The 20,926-nt window shown below is 42.7% G+C and overlaps 1 protein-coding gene across 2 annotated transcripts; it reads right to left on the reverse strand.

Annotated features, from left to right (window-relative positions):
* Nucleotides 1–1,277: 1,277 nt before the first annotated feature.
* Nucleotides 1,278–20,197, reverse strand: LOC122979851 (bromodomain-containing protein 4-like). Of its 2 annotated transcripts, none has more exons than XM_044347626.1 (22): nucleotides 20,092–20,197; nucleotides 17,481–17,636; nucleotides 16,089–16,329; nucleotides 15,901–15,993; nucleotides 15,265–15,402; nucleotides 14,995–15,127; nucleotides 14,300–14,625; nucleotides 13,843–14,214; nucleotides 12,874–13,002; nucleotides 12,203–12,424; nucleotides 11,786–12,009; nucleotides 11,602–11,702; nucleotides 11,270–11,527; nucleotides 10,229–10,324; nucleotides 9,697–10,083; nucleotides 8,268–8,873; nucleotides 7,402–7,502; nucleotides 7,076–7,196; nucleotides 6,718–6,851; nucleotides 6,384–6,574; nucleotides 3,501–3,744; nucleotides 1,278–3,402 (listed from the first exon to the last, which is right to left on the reverse strand). In XM_044347626.1, exons 3-22 carry the CDS (start codon nucleotides 16,215–16,217, stop codon nucleotides 3,334–3,336), a joined length of 4,074 nt encoding a protein of 1,357 aa, XP_044203561.1. In that variant the 5' UTR covers nucleotides 16,218–16,329; nucleotides 17,481–17,636; nucleotides 20,092–20,197; the 3' UTR covers nucleotides 1,278–3,333. The 2 variants fall into 2 exon arrangements, with proteins under 2 accessions (XP_044203561.1, XP_044203560.1); XM_044347625.1 differs by having other exon boundaries at nucleotides 10,229–10,327.
* Nucleotides 20,198–20,926: the final 729 nt, after the last annotated feature.

Below are 20,926 nucleotides of genomic sequence, written 5' to 3' on the forward strand. Positions count from 1 at the left end.
TTCGAAAAATGGGATACATTTTTCAAAAGGCTGAGAGGAGTATAGAAGTGATTTATAGAAATTTTGATACACAATTACATCACACTGGAATATATTGATTTTCTGGAATCAAGTGTCACTGCACGCGTTGCCACACCCACTTATATGACATCATATCCATGTGACCTTTTTTCCTTATCGGTGCATAAGCATTGGTTTTGGGTTATTTGGTGTTTTCCTTAAAAAGATATTCATTGCACAGCTTAACTGTCCCAAATTTGCCAGGTGTCCCACTTTAACAATACTCACCCTGCTGTTTACGGCAGGAGAGAATAAATATTCAAGACCTTTGTAATTTCTTTCCATGACCTTCAGATATCCTGAAAATGTATACTATTTGGCCAAAAGTATGTGGACACATGCACATGACACCCAAATGTGAATGTAATATGTAAATATTCTGAACTTCTCTTTCTAAAACCATGCGCCAATCTGCTGCTATAAAAGCCTCCACTGTACAGGTTTCACACTTTCTACAACAATTTGCTTTTTTTCAGCCACAACAGTATCCGCGAGGTTGGGCCACTGGTGGGTGTAAAGGCCTGGCACATAGCGTCGGATGTGGTTGAAACCAGGGTTTTGTGCAGGCCAGACAAGTTCAACCATACCAAACTCAGAAAATCATTTCTTTATGGACCTTGCTTTGTGCATGAGGAACAGGTAATGGTGATCCCCAAACTATTGCCTTTATTATCATTGTCTGGTACAGTATTAACATTTCTCTTACTTGGAACAACATGACCTAATCAAAACTATGAAAAACAGTAAGTGATGTCCGTATACAGTAGGGTCCAAAAGCCTGAGACCACTGTCCCATATATCAAGCACCTGGGATTGAGAAACCAAACTGTAGCTAACCTCTTCTTTCTCTACAGCTCCCCCCTTTGGCTGAAACTGGATAATTAAAGCAGAGCTCGCTGTTTGTCCACATATATGCAGTAGAGCTGCAACGATTAGACGATTCATCGACTAGCTGATTGACAAAAAATGAATCTATTTCGATAATCGAATATTTTTTGTTTTTTTAAGCAAAAATGCCAAAACACTTGCTGATTGCAGCTTCTCAAATTTGAGGATTGGCAGCTTTTAAGTGACATACATGATACTAAACTGAATTTCTTTGGACTTTGGACTGTCGATCAGACAAAACAAGGCATTTGAAGACATGAACATGAGCTCTAAGAAATTATAACTGCAGTACACTGCAGAAGACAAAAAAACCAAATACACCAACATTTAGTTTTTTTTTAAGTATTATTTTAATACTTTTCTTAAAAAAAGATGTTGTACTCCATAATCTGAACAAGATGAATCTATTGACCTCAATGCCTCACTCACCAACATACCAACAGGTTGTTCTGGGTAAAATAAATCAGAGAAAAATAGCAAAGGAAAAAGAAAACAAAATAAACTCAAAACAATCAAATATGAAAAGGGGAAAAGAAATTAATGAAACATTAAAAAAAAGTGATTATAGAATTGATAAACACTCATGGATCTCTGGGCCAACCTATAGAAAGCGGGAAAACCTCCCGCTTCCAGAAAAACACAATGGCACATGACATCCCAAAAAACTGTCACCATCCACAGTGGAAACATTTTAAAAATAAAAACTAAAAGACAGAATGACAAACAAGAACCTATTATACAAACTGAAGGAGCTGTGAAGAAGATAGTTGTGGACGAGACGGCTATGAAAGACTAAAAACATGTACATGATGAAAGGAAATTAAAAAAAAAAAAAAGACAAAGAGGGGAGTAAGAAGATGTAAGTAATGAAACGGTTAAGTGCAGATAGATCAAACAGCTACAGAATGATGGGGCCTAGTAAAAGTAGTGCCATACAATGATTTGGAACCGCTTCTTCAAACTATTACAGAGCAAACTGCTGCAGAACCTCAGATTTAAAAGGGATAAAGGAAAATTAAATAGCAATAAAAACATAGCCTTTAATATAAAGTGAAAAGAAGATGCATTTTACATGTACAAAATGTGAATGAACTTTCAGCACTCAAGAGATTGGTTTTGGCATAGAGTCGAGAGAAAAAAAAAACAAAACAAAACAACAAAAACAGAAAAGGTATGAGAGAGAATAAGACAGACGAAACAATCCTCTCAATAGAATCATAAAAAAGTTTTTTTTTCTTCTTTACAGTAAATTCTACAAAATCAAAACCAGAGCTCAGAGATGAACACAGAGACGAGCTTTGCTCCCCGCAATCCAAATTCCTCTCATGTTCTTTTTCGTTGACGTTTCGTCGTATATAATATATATTCATGTATCTATTTATATATAATATGTATAATTTGTAGGGTGTGATCATTTAGCTTACAGGCCAGAGCGTTTAAAAGGCAAAGGACACACTCTGAAACTTTCAAAAACGCCACCGTTCCTTCCTCATCGCCCTCTCTTGTCGAAGGTCACATCGCCGAAGCCTCCGCGCTTAGTGACTGAAGAGAGAGAGAGAGAGAAGTAGAAGGAAGTGAAAGGAGGAAGGATGTCTTTGAAAAGTGTGTGAATGTGGCCCGGGGTTGTTTCGTTCCCGCTGTGTCCTGAGAAAACAACAGACTCTCAAGATGACCGCTTGGACCTGACAAACTAGACCGCACCAGCCCACCCCTCCCAGTTAAAATCCAACTTAAAATACAAAGAGACAAGATTAGGAGAGAGAGAGAGAGAGGAAACAACAAAAACAAGAGTGATCTATCCGTTTGTAATTTGTTCCTTTTATACCCCCTTTCTCCTCCTCTCAGACATTAGAGAATAAGGTTTTTCATAATTTTCACGTAATTTTCTTAAATTAAAATCCTCCTCTTCAACACTATTATTTATTTATTTTTTTTTTAAATGTAAAAGTTCTGTCCCCCTCCTTTTTTTTTTTCACTCTGCCTTCCTCGTTTTACTCCACGTGGGACGGGGGAGCCGACAATCGCATTATTTCAGTGTCCGTTTTCAACCGGTCGTCCCCGGAGACCCGGAACCAACAACCATAAACACCAAGCCAGACACCAAAACGTATCTGAGGTTGGAGGAAAGAGGGTTGCTTGTTTTCGATGACACTTCCCCCCCTCTCATTCACATGACACAAGCCAGCTGTTTCAACTACTGAGAGAAAGGGACAGTTACTATTAAGTCTGTGTGTGTGTGTGTGTGTGTGTGTGTGTATGTGTGTGTGTGTACATTAATGTGAGCAGCGACCGTGTGTATCAGAGCATTGTGGTCTATATGCATTTTGTAAATTTGCTTATGTGTGTACAGGTCCTTCTCTCGTTCCCATCATCCTCCCTTCCCTCTCAGAACAGGTTCTCTTCAAAAATAGCCATCAGGTCGCTCTGGAAGTTAATGTCAATGGTGTCGGCCATCTGCAGAGGAGACGAGAACAAGGAGCGTTAACAGGCTGCCAATAAAAAAAAAGAAAATCACAGTTTGGTGGGGTTTTTTAGTAAATTTTAGCGCGTACCGCCTCTCTCCTGCGCCTCTCCTGCTCGCGGCGGCGTGCCATCTCCCTCTGCTGGTCGAGAGCGTTCTGTGCGGCTGAGGAGGACGGGGGCGGGGCTTGTTGCTGGCTGGGTGGGGCCTGTGGGGAGTGAGTGGGCGGGGTAGAAGCCAGAGGCGTGGGAGTGAGCGGTGACTGTTGCTCCTGGCGACGGCGGGCGTCTTCTTGCGCCCGACGAGCTTGCTCCATGGAGTCCTCGTCGTCACGGCTACGGAACAAAAAAAAACAAGTAAGAGGGTTGATCGTGACAGGTCTGATGAGTCTGGTCGGTATCTGAGTACCTGTGATTTTCTTTTTAATGAAAACTATATATAAGCTGATATTTATTCATTTTTGACAAGGAGCCTTTAAAGTTGAAGATGCAAGAACTGTGACCGAGAAAAAATACACATACTAATAGTCAAACTATGTAACGGTGACATTGTTTCTACATTACCTCATATTTCTTTTATAAATATCTCAGGACTTTATGCAGTTATGTTACTCATCATCAGACATATCCTGTTTTTAAATTTGAAAAAGCTGACTGGATAAAATATTGACCGAGTCACCAGTGAGCACATAAAAGACTGATTAGTCACGATTTATCTCCAGTTACCAGGGAGCAACTACTGTTTTGGGATTATTACAGCATACAAACGTTTAAATATGTCAATTCACGACCATTATACACATTTTCATACACACAGTGTTGCGTGTATATACTGTGTGTAAATTCAATCAACAGGAACTCAGTCAAACTGTTTTTGCCAATTTACCACAAATCACAAGTACTGTACTTAAAACTTCTGCTGCTGTTCATTCTCCGTAGCGTAGCGTTGTTTTAGTTTGACTGTTTTTCTCTTTTGATCACAGATTGTGATATAAGACAAGGTTTTGGTTTGTGGTTGCTGCAGCTGCTTGCTGATTGCACGATGCGATATCTTTACCACAACACGAAATGCGAATCACGAGCGGTCTGTTGATTTGCCCATTTCATGTGGCAAAGTTAGGGTAATTTAACAAAACTGTACGCTCTCGCAAATATTACAGAGATTTCTTGTGTGTTTATTGTTGTAGTTGCAAAATCGCAGTTTCCTGGAGGGACTGGCGAGATGCTGCTGTCTTTAATGTACCGGTTGCTATTTTAAGTGCTGGTTGCTGAAAAACATGGCATCCATGATTTAATGCATGATGTTGGAAATCAAACCAACACGAAGAGGACTCGGACATGAATATGATCATATGAATTTGGCAGTTTCAAATGTCAAGGTGTCTCATTTCCAGCATAAAGCATGATTACATTATCTTTTTGAATAAACAGATGTGGGGCTTTAAGATGTAATAACCCTACCAGAGGAGAATGGAAAAATAAATCACCCTCTCCTAGAGGTCATGACATCATTAAGTCACTGCTCTACAGAGGCATAAATGAGGAAATGAATTTGTCATGCTTCCTCTTAATTTGTCACACATGATGGATGTTAGTACCTGTGATTTTTGTACTGGGCACTGGGACACTGACTATAGCAGCTCCAACCCTTTATCCATCATTATCCAAAAGATTTGAAACTCTCCTCAACCAATTATGCAATGACAACTGTAATCCTGGTCTAGGTTGACTACATATGCCTCATGTCTTTATCCACTTTGACTCCGATGAACATGCAGTAGTGTCAAAACGTTAGTCTGTTTGCACAATTAAAGGCTGTGAATTAATCAGCGTTCTAAAGTCCCTTTTTATCCTCAGGAAGTTTGCTCTCCTTGAGCTGAGAAGCAGCTGATTCTGTTGTATTTTGCTGGAAGACGCGCAGAGAACCGAGTTTCATGTAAAAACTGTAGTTTGACTCTTTAACCTTGGATCCTTTCTCATCAAGTCCCTCTATGTCCTGCCTCTAATGACGTTTTCAAACCTATAGTCTGTTTTCTTTGGTCTGAATCAGTGGATGAGCTGCTAGTTTGTTGCATTCTCCCCTTTGGTTTGGTTCGGTTTCACTCAGCAAAATTTCAAGTGAATCAAAATGTATCAACAAAAACCATGTGGGGAGCTGTCACTCTGTTCACTGGTCAGAAATCTTGTGGAGTTGGCACAATAAAAGGAGAGTTTGTTTTTCTTCCAGGATAACTTTTCAAAATGGACAATCGGCAGAATTGACATTTCTTCATAATTGTGGTCATCGTTTGGGCCGTATACCAAAACAAAACATGCCAGCAGAATGGCACGTTGGAAGGCGACATCCACAGAACAACGTGTTGCTTCACGTTACGCGAAGATGTGCTGCTGCTTTCAGTCGGCTAAAGAGGAGAAGGGAGCGCATATTGAGCACATACCATCCACCCACACACACCCACACACACCAACACACACCCACACACACCTACACACACCAACACACACCCACACACACCCACACACACCTACACATACCAACACACACCCACACACAGCCACACACACCCACACACAGCCACACACACCCACACACACCTACACACAGAGCGCAGGGTTAGGGTTACGGGATACAGGAGCTGGTTTAATCCAAAAAACATGCAATGCTTTCTGCAGTTTGGATCTAGGTCAGAACACACGTTCATACCACTAATGAACTGCACCAGCTTTCGTTGGTAACCAGGATGAGACCACCTCTACAACAAGGTCTCGGTCCGGTTGTTTTGGTTTGCACCCGAGTGCGACTGCTGTGCTCACAACTGCCCGAACGAACCGCACCATGGGGGCAAACGCTTCAAGGTTAGATTCAACCGAACTAAACAAGGCAGGTGTGAAATCGCCTTAACTCATGCTGTCAGTTCAGCCACTGACTTCTGCTTTCCCCTATTACACACTTTTCCCGTTTTCCTCCCGCTTACCGTAGCTTTTCTTGTTCTCTCCTGGCTTGTTCGGCCTGAGCTTTCAGCTGTCTCTCTCTCTCCTCCTTCTCCCTGGCGGCCCGTCGGAACTGTTCGAAGCTGTCGCTGGAGGAGCGAACGGAGGACGCGGGCGTGGATTGAGACCTCTGAGCGAGGCTGGCCCAAGAACCCATGTTCTTTAATTTCACATCCTTGGAGAAGAGAGAAAGAAGATAAGAATGGAAAACATCGGACAGTGACAGGTTCAATAAAGGGAGAGAAACCAGATGAGGGACTGCAGATGTAATATAACTTAATCTTCTCCATTATTTTCTTATTTTACGCTCATACACACCTGTGTCTTCTTAGGAGCGATGGGAGTTTTAGGCTCTTGCTTGATTTTGTTGTCTTGCTGGGAGCAGGGTGGCGCCGGGGAGTCTGGGAGGCGGGGACCAGGGCGAGAACCATCCAATGGCTTCAGATCTAATCCTGAAGGAATTATACGAGTGGTGATTAATTGTATAAATGCACCTTAAATCACTGAATGTAAGTAATACCGCTTCTGTAATGTGACTGTATATAAGTATGGAAGGCAGCAACTTACTCCTAAATTTATTTGTACTACTTCTACGTAAATGTTACCTGCTTTAGCTTTAGATATGACGGACTATGACGTAGACATTGATAGCAAAGCGGCGATCTCTTGAACTCACTGTGTTTGTTATCAGGTTTGTGTGTGTCCAGACGCATGGCAGGGCTGAATGGGGAGGGGGGCAGCACTGGCGACTGGGAAGGTTTCTCTTCTTTGACTCCGACCAGGTTGGACCTTGGGTCCTACAGGCAGACATACAGCACATTAACATACAAATAGTCTGTTTTTGTCAACTGATGTTTCACAATTAAAACTGATTACTTTTCCTGCTACATTTGTGTAAAAATAACACACTTGACATTTAAATGAGGCAGAGCAGATCTTATGTGGCTAACACAGACAGTCACCGCAAACACAATGAACAAAGAACAAAGGTGGATCACTAACATGTTTCTTGATCTGTGAGGGAGACTGCTGTCCCATTGTATGGAACTGAGGCATCTGAGGAGAATGCATCATCAGGGGAGAGGGGCTCTCACGCAGGCAACCTAGAAAAACAAAAAATGTTGAACTGTTCATTTCAATGCAATATTAAATAGTTCCAAATGTGGGATGACATCTACAATGCGGTTATGTCCAGTGATTCCCCGAGCCTAGTGAGTCAACTTTGTAAATAAATAAAGTCAAATTCAAAAAGCAGCTTCGATCAAAACAGATGGTGATGCAATTTTCTGGCTCAGCGCTTTGATTGTGAAGTACTGTTTACCTCTGCTGAGTGTTTTACGGTGCTACGTTACGTAATAGGAGCAGCTTAATTTGCAAAGCTCCAAAAAAAGTAGCCTCTTCAGCTGCATCTGCTGCCTTTGCAGGAAGCTATCTTGCTCCACGACATGGCCAAACGCAGGTATGACACAAATACATTAAACTTGGTTTCACTTAGATTGAAGCCAAAACAAGGACAAAAAACATTAGTGTGATGTAAATGGACTGTTCCAAAGTGCTGTACAATTTTGCCACATTCAAACACACTTAAAATGAAGCAATGTCTATTTGTGACCTGTTATAATCATATGTGGACATGAATTGTGAGCATTTAAACCAAAGATTGTTTTTTTTTTTTCCTTCTCTGATCGTTTCATTTGAATGATTTTATACAAAGGAGTGAAACTAACCACTATTTCACAAGAACAAACAAAGAAAAAATAGAGTAAAGGTGAGAAAACATGTTACAAAAACATGTTCATCATTTTATGTTGAGTGTCTGGAACCCTCAGTTTGTGAACCACAGTCTTGAGTTTCGATATGTATCTCACCTGTTGAGAAATGCTCTGCTTTGCTGCGTGGTGAGGGCTGTTGTTGATGTTGCTGCATCTGCTGTACCTTCTGCTGCAGGGCCACCCCCTTCTGTTGCTGCAACGCTGAGGTGTGCGTGTTTGGGAACGGCTGCTGCATGTGCGTGTGGCCTGAGCTGTGCCTCTGCGTCAGAGCAGGGGCGGGTGTCGTCACAGCCTGCGTGTGCATCGACGCCACCAGCTGAGAGGCGCTCTGCACGGGAGAGTGCGTGTGCAGCGGCTGGGTCTGCACCGGTGGTCGAACTTGGAGCGACTGCAGGAAGGTTTGGACCTGACTGAGGGGCGGGGTTTCGGAACTGGTGGGCGTAGGCTCTTCGTCGTCCTCCAGCAGGGCTTGGGGCGGTTGCGCCGAGAGGGTACCCAAGATGCCGTGCGACGGGGGTGAGGGTACGCGCGGGCGGGGGACGGGCTGGGGGAGGGAGAGCGGGAGCGAGGGCTGGAGCTGGGGTGAGGAGGATGGAGGCAGAGAGGGGAGCGAGGACGGGGGAGGCTGTGAGATTTTGGGAGGCAGTGGCGCCGCGCGGTTGCTAGGTCTTGATGGTTGCTGGGGAAGAGCATTGTGGATCGCTGCGAACAAAGACAAGAGGAGAAGAAGAACAGATTAAAAAACAAGCAATTAAGTTTTTTTCTTTTTTTAAAGACAAAATAGAAACCTGCTCCTGAAACTTTGGGTTAAATTTCTAAGAAGCCAGGTCGACAACAGAGATACAGTTCCTAAAAACAACAAGGCGGACAGAGAATGACATCTTTAGAAAAGTATCAATGCTAAAACGATGAGTCAATTTATTCCTAAATCGAATGAATAATTTATTGATTACTGGGAGCAGGAAACTTGCTTTCAGCTGCTACTCATTAGTCTTTTTCCCAGTTATTTGGCCATGATGAAAATGTATATCTTCTTTATAAATGTCTGTGTCTATACTATATGCAAATATGTTTCCTCCTCAAAATGCCCAGGACCAGCTATTACATCATTACATAACATACTGTATGTGTACATGCACATATTACATGCAATGTGCACATACACCAGCTCGTCTTCTGAATTTTGTCCAGTATGTGCACACCATTTAAATCCAGTGCAAGAGTGTAATGAGTGAGTGTAAATACATCAATAGCTAGACCTCTACAACAGCTATAATAGAGTTAATACCAGCCATAAAAAGTAGTTAAGAAATTGGGTTGAATATGATGAAAATCAGCAAAAATGCCAAATAATTTGTTTTTTAATTTGTTTCCTGCTTTTTCCTTGAATATCATTGAAAATCTTTCAATTTTGGACTGTTGGTAAGACACAAGAAGCATCATCTTAGGCTCTGGAAGCCAGTGAGGGCCTATGAACTAAAAAAAAAAATTGATCAATTAATCAGTGTTACAGAAGAGCAGGCACCTGGTGAAGGTATGATGGGATGTTGGTTGAGGAAAGGGTGCGTCTCAGTGGGCGTCTGGCCGGTGGGTGTGTTTGCATTGAGGAGGCCAGAGGCGACGGGGGCACCAGCAGTAGTAATGGTTGGGTTGGGCTCCGTGTTGGGCTGCGTCAGGTGAGGGTTCATGAAGTGGGCCAGAGGATCGAACAGCTGGGTGGAGTCCAGAGAAGGGACAGGGACAGGGACAGGAGGAGGAGGGACAAACGGTGGTTTGGACTGGACTACTTGAGGCTGCGTTGGAGGTTGAAGCTGAGGAGCTACTGGGCCAGCTACGCTACTGAGGGACTGGTGGTGCGGTCTCTTGGTGTCCTTGTTAGTCGAGGTCTTCTTCTGCAGCTTGGGAACCAGCCCTGGTAGACAGAGACACAGGGATATAAACTGTCTGAAGGAAATATGACATGTTGAAGAATTACAGCTACTGTACACTGTGTGTGTACAGCTGTTCAAAGTTGTTTGATTATGCTGTGAATGTGTACAGTGAGTTTTTTTTGTTACCATTCTCAGAGTCTTCACTATCAGAGGAGTCACTGCTGCCTGAAGACGAAGATCCCGTCTTCATCTTTGTCACATTTGTCATTTCCAGAGGCTTCTCTACTGCAACAAACGCACCCACAACATTCAGAAAATGATGGACTGACAGCTCCTGTCTCACTTGTGTAACCACAAGACATACAGCCGGTGTCATTAAAAATAAATTGACACTGAAAGAAACCTCTTAGTGAGAGAATTATTTAGCAGTTGTCAACTGATCTGATCAGTCAGACTGATCAATGACAACTAAATGCAATTAACTGTGCTCCTTTAAGATGCATCTGATGGCTTCTTAACAGGGCAAAGATACATGCATGACATCAAAATCATGATAATCATATTTTTTCCAATATTAACGTACAATGCAGTATAGCAAATGTATGATTAATTACATGCAAACTGATGTTCAAAGCATTAAACAGTGTTCCACCACTATGCATTACACTAACTATAATAATAATCATAATAATATGATTTGTTTTTAAATTGTAGTTTACTCAGAATCACTTATTTAGACACTATAGGATTCCACTGAGAATCAATACACAAATACATAGATTGTATTTAATGATGTAGACCAGGTTCAGTCTTAAAATAGAAAAACCGCAAGTTCTAACATGTAAAACCTTGTATCAGGTGAGGCAGTAATTACTTTGGAGAAAAATACTGCAATTATTGTACCATCAAACTTGTTTGATGTCACTGATTGATATAAAAGGCAAACAAACTGTTTAAAGTAGTGATTTATGAGGCAGTCTGAGTCATCCCTGTGTTGTCGTGACCTCTTTACAAGCTGTAAAACCAGAGGGACCAGTCTACGTATGTAGTGTTGAAGATGATTTGACAGTTCAATTGAAGGGCTACACAGATTTAATTTAGAGTGGTAGAACCAGACACTCTCATGCAAGAGCTCGGGCTCATATGAGAATAGTTGGAATCGCGGCGGTCTCGTGACAGTCCCTCACAGGGCATGTTAAGACCTGAGCACGGATGCTAACGGCCTACCTGACGGCTTTTTCTTCTTCCTGAGGCAGCTGGAGACGTATTTCTCCAGCTCTCTCAGCGTGGAGGGCTTCAGCGTCTCGAAGTCGATCTCGATCTCGTCCGGGTTGGAGTTCTTCAGCGAAGGCTCGCGCGTCTGGATTATATGCACGACGCGGCCCAGTTTGTCACCGGGTAACTTGTTGATGTCCAGGCTCAGCTGACGCTTCTCCTCGTACGACATCGGCTTGCACCTGTCGGTGGACACGCCCCCGAACACATCTGGGGAGGGAAAAGTAACAGCAGGTTGATACTGGGTCAAGATATAAACTGATCTGGTAGACAAACATACATACCTATGTCATCTCCTGCTTCAAGAGAGGCTGAGGGGACGAGAGGGGTCGGCCCGGTCTGAGGGGGCACAGCTGGACGACTGCTTTTAACTCCTTCTTTCTTACTGTTATTGACAAATGATTGAATTAGCTCCAGTTAATGCAGCTGCAATAACATCACTTATCTTATTACCTCTGCGAAACCTACCCGGGCTTCTTCCTGTCCTTCTTTACAATGATTGGCTCTTTGCTGCTCTTGCTTTTCTTGGAAGTCTGAAGCATCACAGAGGGAGGGGCCTCCACAGGTTCCTCTGCTCCCATCTTCTTCTTGTGCTTTTCTTTCTTCTTCTCCTTCTTTTCCCTCTCTTTCTTCTTAGGCTTGCTGACCTGCGGCTGGGAGAGTGCGGCCAGCTGCTCGTGGACAGCCTTCAGCTAGACGACACGAACACAAAAAAAAAAGACACGGACACAACGGCGGTGTTCAGAGACGCAAAGACAGCAGCCTTCGAATGTTTGTTTCTCCATGTTTCAGCATTTACCCATGTTCGGCAAAGCTGTTCTGCATGGCCCACCCACCTGTTGTGTCTCATAAGCCTCCCTCCCCCTTCATTTTCCATCCTCTAACCTGTTCCTGTAACTCAGCCAATCGGTGTTGCCTTTCATGTTCTGAGTCTCCCGCCGAGGACTCCGATTCGGAGGAACTGGAGCTGTCATCTTCCGAGACAACGGAAGGAGGCGGGGCTTGTCGAGTGGAGGGGGCAGGGTGGAGGGCCGATGATGGGGTGGGAACAGGGGCGGGCTCCTCTGGCTCATCAGGCATTTTGGCGAAACGCATCTCAAACACGTCCTGTTAGGATGGAGGACAGCGGGAGGATTAAATGTGCTAATTGCAAAGAAACGTATCATTCTTTCTGTAATATGCATTTAAAAACAGTCTACATGGATAGATTTACCATGCTCCAGTATATATGATATAAAACGAATACTTATTCATTTCCTGAGCACACGCAGTGGATCATTTGGAGCAAAGAAAAAGACTCTTTGCAAGCAAATAAACGTATGTTTTGTGGAGCAAATATATTTAATAAGGACAAAACAGATTTCTGTTTATTCATTGCTCAAAATATCCCGTCATGTGCTGAGGAACGAGGGCACAAATATAACTCCCTACTATAATAGCCTGCGCTCTTCTGGGATGGATTTCAACAAGAAAGGGGTGTCTGCATACTTTTGGTTACATAGTGTATACAATGCTGACTATGGTTTGCTTGACACTATGCGTGACGCAATGCTTACCTGTAATTTACGTGCCATGCCGACCACATCATGGTCTGGTGGATTATACTTGTAACAATTAGAGAACATCAACCTGACGTCTGCTGCAAATTCTTGAGCGTCTCTGTACTGTCTGTTGTCCAGCTTTTTCTGAAGGAGACAAACAAAACCAAACGGAGAACCGTGATCAAAAACAATCCAAATCCTTAAAGTTTTAAAACCTTTTTTTTTTTTTTTGTATTACAGAAATCTGTGGGTTGTTGAGGAATATCCTGAACTTGAACATCAACCACAAAACTACCCTTAAAACCAAATACTGAGCTGAAAAGTACCAAAAGGTGGCACACGATGCTTGATTTTTGTTAATTATCTCTCAATCACATATTACAGTCTTTCCCTCTAGGTTGAATGGTTTCTATTTATTTGTTTAGCGTTGTCAGGCTAGGCTAACCCATTGTTGCTAACTTTGGAGCTAACCCCTTCACTTTTCCAGCAGTTGGGGAAACAACAAACATGACTTTTCATGGTCTTGACAAACTGCAGCATTTATTAACTGACACACTGGAGTCTGTACTGAACATTTACCTCCACACTGACAACCTACTGCTAATCTTTTCCTCTGCTCCGCTCGAATTCACCGTTATTTTTCTGCCGCTCCCTCTCTCGCTTAACCTCTGCCCTATTCCTTAAAAAGGAGTCCCAGGCAACGACTGCTGCGGACTGCTGAGCGCTGCTCGGAAACTCCCAAACGCCATTGGATATTTGGTGTTATTTTTGACATTTAAAAAAATATTTTTTGGCCTGGCGGGGGTTCTCGTTGTACTGTTATCGGGGGAAACACTGTATTACCTGATTTTGACTTTGATCAGTTTAGAGTGTAATTTTAGAAGAGAAAAAAAAAAATCCTTTTGGCATCTGTGCTAAACCCAAGGTATTGTCTTAATGACGCCAGGTCCGTTGAATATTCATCACCAATCCACATAAAATCACCTTGATGGTGCTGAGGTCCATGGGATGCTTGATGATTTCATGGTAGTCATGGAGGCCAAGAGCTTTTACGTCAACAGGCTTGTAGAAGGGCCAGGCGTATGCTACGTGTTTCTTGGACAGCATCTCTCTGACAAGGCGTGCGCAGGAACGCAACTGTTCATGACGCTTGGGCGTTGATGTCCCTCCCGTCTCCAAACCGCCACCCAGGTGGTGCTGAGAGTCCGGCTGCAACGCGTCTTTTTTGGCCTGCTTTAACGGGCGACTGCTGTCTCGGCGCGGCCGAGTGTCAACAGAGACGGGAGATGATTCACTGAGCTGGTCGTTGGCTGTGGGTGTGGTGGTGTCTGCTTTCCTCTTCTGGCTCTTCCTTTGCTGTTGGAACGTCAGAGATCAGAGGTTAGAAAATTATAACAAATCGACTTTTGTTTAATAAGAACGGCGACCTCCGCCTCCTTACCTTGATGAGGGCGGGGGAGCTCTGCAGCATCGGGGTAGGGTGGAGGCCTGGGTGTGTCGGGGCCGGAGGGGGGACAGAGGTCATGCTCTGGGCCAGGACGTCTGGTGTTGAGAGTGGGTAAGGGGGTCCCAGATGGGGTGCGTGGGAGGTGGGTGTAGGAGGCACGCGTGGGGGCTGAGGCTGGGCCAGAGGCAGGGCGGGAGGGCCTTGAGGGGTGGATGAGGCATGGGTCTGCGGGGTGGTTGGAGGGGATGAAAAGCCTCGTGTGTGGGGGTTAGGGGAGAGGGTTGGTGAGTCTTTGCCTGAATCTGACTTAGAGATCAGAGCTGGAAGGAAGAAGACAAACAAGTAGTGAACACAAGAATGAAACCAACCATTCTTATCCAGACATACTTGAAACCTGTCAGACAATAATTGTTCTCCTAAAGAGCCTATCAAACCTTCACTTAATAAATGTTTCATATTAGGCGTGGTGGATGAACAGGAGGAACCAGTACAGACAACATATAAACCAAACATACAAGCTTGACTGGTTAAGTTGGTATCATTTACTTCTTCTAACAGTTTTCAGACTAACACAACCTTCATCATAACGTCATTAAATCTTTGCTATTGAAGCGAAGAGGATGGTTCTGGAAGCGACAACAACAGTATGACATTTTTTAAAGCCCAAAATAATGTCCTAAAAATCATACCGGCCTCTCGTCTGCCTCCGCGCCGTCCCTTGGATGTCACGGGAATCTCTGTCTCCTCTTGCGGCATCTCTGTGATCCTCTGGAGAAACTGCTTTTCCAAGGACTCCGCCATTAACACAATATCATCCCCAGCCTAAACAAACAAACAAACACATATACATGTTAAGATGGCATGAAGCCTTCTTTCTTTATCTAAGTGATCAAATTACAATGTTTCTGTTGTTTATCTGAACTACAAAATCTGGGAGCAGGACTGCTTATGTGGCTGACCTTGTTGTAGATGTAACAATTTGTGAACATCGTGTTGAAGTCTTGGATACACTCCTGGGCGTTCCAGTAGTAATTGGTCTCCAGACGTTTTTTTATCGTGCCCATGTCCATGGGGACCTTGATGATCTTATAGTAGTCCTTGAGAGAGGAAGCAGGTAGAGGTAAGTACAGTGATTAAATACGACGTCTGGACAAAAGTAAAAGAAAGAATCTGAGAAAACAAAGACACGATACATGTATGTCTTTACAAAAAAACAACAACTCTTATTTGCTTCCTTTAGTCCAAACCATAATGATTAGATGATTAATTAATATATATAATATTTTGATCATTTATTCATTAAGTTTCTCCTCTTTGACCACAGAAGAAATATTGGAGACAGTTGTCACAATGTACCAATTGAAGAAGAAAATCTGTTAAAAAAAAAAAAAAAAATGCAGCTTTTTCTGGAGCATCAATACAGAGGAAGAGGACAGAGGCGGATTTTATTTCAGGGCGGTACATCTACCCACACTACTGTGTACTTCGCTGCCGCTTTGCATATAAAATGAATGCAGTGGCTTTTTTGATGCTATCGCTGTTTTGGACTCTGTAGTTTCGTTACAGGCACGCAAACACATAAACACGCGACTCACAGGCAAATTGAGTTTGATGGCATCTACAGGAGCATGGAAGGGCCATGCAAAGTGGTGTTTCCATAATGTCTTCATCACTACTTTAAGCAGGTACTGGAAAAAAAAGAGCAAAAATCAGTTAAATCAGTTAAATTAAATGCAAACATCAGACGAAATTTACATGTACAAACAGACAGAAAGCTCCCTACCTGTAGCTGATTGGTCTGTCGTTTGGGTCTGGAGGGATTCCATGTTTCAGGGGCTGGAGGGTTGAAGGGGAGAGGTGGTGGGTCAGAGGGAGGGTTCTGGCTGCTGCCTGCCTCCAGGCCGTCTCCCATCGCAGTGGTGGGTTGCAGTGGCTTAGCGGACAGTTTAGGCGGATTTGACCTGGCAGGGGCAGGTGGGACCGGGGGGAGCCCCCTCAGGCCATTACACTCCTCACTCGTCTCTCTGAAAGGACCATCGACAAGAAGCATCATCACCACTTCCGCTGCCATTATTAGGCTTGTTAGTGAAGCCAACTCTGACTCATCTATTTCAGGATACACGTCTCAGCATCATTATGACGCCTCGAATCTGAAATCGACTCATGTCTACACACACTGAGGTCGCACACCGACTCGTTTTCGTAGCGCACCGACTCTTCTTTGGCAGCGTAGCCTAACCCTATCCCCTCCTAGAGTGTGGGAGAACCTGCGGTGGCTGCGAAACTCATGAGAAACACTAAAGGTCCTCTCTAGAGCCAGTGTTTGGTTTGTCCACTCTGGGCTACTGTAGAAGAATGGTGGTGCAACATGGCGGCCTCCATGTAAGAGGACCTGCTCCCTATCCAGATATAAAGGGCTCATTCTAAGGTAACGAAAACACAACAATTCTTATTTTCAGCTGATTACACACTAATTAAAACATTGTTATGAATATCAGTCTGTCCTGCTAGATGCCATTAAATCATACACACCGGTCCTTTAAGACACAAAGTCTCTGTTAACATATTCAAACAAATGCATTCAGACCAACTACAACTTGTTGGATGTCAGACTCCTACAGTAAATATTGACTCACTGCTGATAATCAAATAAAGACTGTGAGCCTTCCCGGCTCTGGTTAATGTTCATGTTTATGTGCATTAACATGCAATACCACATGGTCAAATGAGCCATTCAGTTGAATAATGGACAAAGATACAAAATAATGCAATCATCAAGCACACATTAACATGCAATTATGATGGATAAAAAACCCTGATTTATGTACACAGTGACGGGCCAGCAGTAAAAATGATAGTGCTATTTTAGAATTTCAAAATTTGAAGTCAGTGTTGGGTTATATCTGTGGAAAATTTCAGCTAGAAAATCTATGCAATATATCTTCAGAAGCACTATTTTTGTTTTTACACGTTTGGAGCAGACGCAAGGGAAAATAACTTTTCCAACAAACTAATAGCAGCGTTCCACTTTAGAAACTGAGGCTGAAAAGTGAAGAAATAAGAAATTTGCCATTGGGGAGCTCAAAATTTCTAGTATCAAGCATTTTGTTGACAAAAGTCAGTTGTCAATTCTGATTTAAATATGAAGAAGACAAATTGTTTTATAAAGACTTACATGTTTGTCTCCGTGCAGCCGCGATCTAATTCAATTGTGTGATCATATCTCAGTCGGGAGGCAGCGATCTCCTGAGGTAAAGACCGGCGGTTCGACGGTGACTCGCTGTGGGGGCAAGGAAACGACGACACACACCGAGAGAGGACCGAGTGTCACCTGAGAGACAGAAAATAGAGAAATGAGAGATTAAAATTGAAGTCAGAACTGTCAGGTAAAAGGTAAAAGGTTTTGTGTTTAGAGATCATGATATAAAGCAAGTTTTTCATACAAAACACTGACACAGACAGTTGTTGCAATCCTTCATAACATTCAGTCTGTCACATCCCCCTCTTTTTCCAGCCAGTTCATGATGTGCTAACGAAATATCTTCACTATTCTCCTGTGAAATAAAGGTGTGAACAACCCACAGAGGTTAAAAAAAGGACGGGACTCCCCGCTAGTCAGAACTGATGAAGTCTCTTACATGTCCAAAGTCCAGACTTACTCTACTTTTACATAGTAAATTAAAAATGTTTATGAATTTTTAAAAAAGCAAAATACCTTGATCTAACTGGAACCGGCCAGATGAATAGAGACTTACATAATACGCAATTCTTAGCTCTTACATACTCCTATCCCGTTTTTGTAATAAAAAGGTTTGAGAGCTGCAACATAACCCTTAAAGTCTCTGCATCAGTGTGCCAGACACCCCTGTTTATTACCTCTTATTTACTGTTGTTGGCTGGGCCTTTTTACTCCGCAAGCAAGAAACCCTTATTAAGTGTATTTTCACTCTTCTGTCGATCTACTTTATGTCTGCTTTGCCTGTTTTGCCCCCAAGTTATGGAAATGTACAAACTATGGGCTATGTACATATAGAAAATTAAACATGTTCTTCTCTTCATTCCCTGGGGAATTAAAGAGTACAATCAACATAAGTCTCAGTATTCCTGTGGTTCTTTTATCATTTCTATGTGGCGCTTTTTCCTCATATGCCTATAGATAATTATGTGGGCATTTTACAGGTTTTATGTGCTTTGTTTCAGGTTTTGTGTGACTTTCATTCGAGCTTGCTGACAAGAACTGCGATTTCCATGGTTTTATTGACGAATACAGTGAATCTTGACTGTTTCTAGTTGCCTTTTGATAGTGTATGTCAAACGTACTTTTGAGTTATTTCTATGTAAGACACTCTTTCCAATGCTCAAAGAAAAAAAACTTGTCTTTTGTCTGTCATAAACTGGCATTTTCATCCTCTGATGGTGGCTGAGTTTCCACCAAAGACCTAAATCTTCATATTTATATTGATTTATTAACTATGTATATATACAATTCTTGGAAATACTGTAAGACAAATGTCCATTTTCCTCTACAAATCCAAATAACAAGTTCTTGTCAAATGTGTCGTGTTAGGTGTGCCTCTTTTCCCCCGAAACAAAACCGAAACAAAAACTGTGACATCAGATGTTGTCAACAGGCTTCCGGACATTACAGGTGGTGAATATTTGAGACATGAATCTACACCGCCAGAATTTAGAATAGTGGACTATAAATGGGAGCAACTCTCTTTATGTTCAATGTCAAATGTTGTTATCTATGTCCTATAAAACCAGATGTGTCAAAACCTTACCGTTAATACATAATGACATCACTTCTACCTGACCAGCGACGTATAATCATGTACTAAGAATCTATCGTTACTCAAAAGACCCAGTCTCGACACTAAGCAGGTGTGTTGACATAATGTATACAGTTAACGTTAGGTGTAAAGCAAATACTATATCGGAGATAACTTTGACCGACGCTACAGTATCAAACATCTAGAAAGAGAAGCGAATAAACGTAATTTGACACCTAAATTAACCGTTCTACAAAATTTATCAGCCATTTTGCTACTATTTCGTATCACGTAACTTAGCGTTGTGTTCTTCATACTACCGCTAACGTTATGTAAGCATAAACGAATATTTATCATTAACAATGAGTAAAAAGGCACACTTTAATGAGGAATTACTTCACTGCTACACGGCGTCAACGTTACACCTTTGCTAACCTTCCTTGACAGTACATCGCCATGTCCACTGTGAGCAACTGACATCTCCGCACGTAAACGGCCTTTCAGAATACAACTTGGACGGGATTGATATTCTCGAAATGACGTACGTCACACTTCACATGAGCTTCTGCGCCATCATGCGTAAATTACGCTGCCGAGGGGACGTAACTTATGTCACGAATACGGCCTACGGGGCTACAAACAAACAGCCAAGAAGCTAGCTGGCTAGCATGATCCCGACCTGCAGCTAACGTGCACACTGACAGTACGGAGTGTCCAACGCCACGAAAACAACCTTAGCACAAGTATTACGAGAAGAAAGACACAACACAGAATATGCACAACAACACCAAATCGCGCTAACTTAAAAGACAGAAATTCATCTATCTCGTGTGCCCGAACCGGTGCAAGGCCTGCGAAGACAGCTCATGCTCCGCTTGCCGAGGCGCACACTGACAGCGCGCGAAATACGCCACCGATGTCCCTTGTAAAGCTTTTACCGGATTCCCGGGGTTGTACGCTTTCGTTTGATATATCACTGGTATCTACACAAGGACATAAAATGCTATTTTTTACCTTCTTCAGTCGGTTGTCAGCGCTCGCAGACCTTCCTCGCCCCAAATCCAGAACAAACAGTCCCGTTCGACGTCAATGACGTCAGACGCACGGGGGCAGGCTGGACGTTGTCAGTCGAAATGTCACCCAGGACTCCACCCCCTCCCCCGGGGTGGCATCATGCAATACTCCGTAACAGTTTCAGAGAGACACCAGCTAGTTTCTCATAACACAAATGGTGTTTTTGAAACACAAATGATACATTTGCTTTAAATTACTATCCAGGGATAAAGCCGAGTGAAAAATAATCTCATTACGCATGTTTAATTCCTAATCACCACCACCGGCTGGCGCTAAATGCCTAAGATGCGCACCGAAGTGCCATTACTTCCCCCCCGCAGAGCAGTACATATTGACAACACAGAGCAAAATCAGAAATTTGATTATTTAATTACACTTTTCGCACTCCAGTGTATTTGTGAGGCAACAGCAAAATCTTCTGTCATAGAATATAACTGAGAAAACTTTTTCAGTAGATGGTGACATACATATATTATATATACACACACAATTACTAAAATGAAATCCTATCAGTGTGAAATATTACGCTGCACCTCAACCTTGTATTTGTGACAGCCATAATTAATGTGTGGGAACGAGGGAATTAGTTTGCCGCCTTGCGTTCAAGGATGGTGTTAAATCCAAGGAAGATGTAATCACATTTGACTGAGGTTGGCACAGTCGTCCAAAGTAGTGCAAATTGGCCAGATTAAGCTTGTATGGGGCCATGAGACAAGCTGTACAATAGAGACTTAATAAATTACTAGCAGCTAAATTAATGTAAATTATCACTTTG

Source organism: Thunnus albacares, chromosome 3 (genome assembly GCF_914725855.1).
Source record: "Thunnus albacares chromosome 3, fThuAlb1.1, whole genome shotgun sequence".
NCBI classification, from domain to species: domain Eukaryota; kingdom Metazoa; phylum Chordata; class Actinopteri; order Scombriformes; family Scombridae; genus Thunnus; species Thunnus albacares.

Bases quoted from the DNA above. Each gene is read 5' to 3' on its own strand.
- LOC122979851 (XM_044347625.1), bottom strand. From the start codon at position 16,217: ATGGGAGACGGCCTGGAGGCAGGCAGCAGCCAGAACCCTCCCTCTGAC. The intron at 11,528-11,601 runs GTATGTATGTTT...TTCCCTCCCCAG, and splicing joins TGAAGCAGGAGATGACATAG to ATGTGTTCGGGGGCGTGTCC. The intron at 7,503-8,267 runs GTGAGATACATA...TTGTTTTTCTAG, and splicing joins AGCAGAGCATTTCTCAACAG to GTTGCCTGCGTGAGAGCCCC.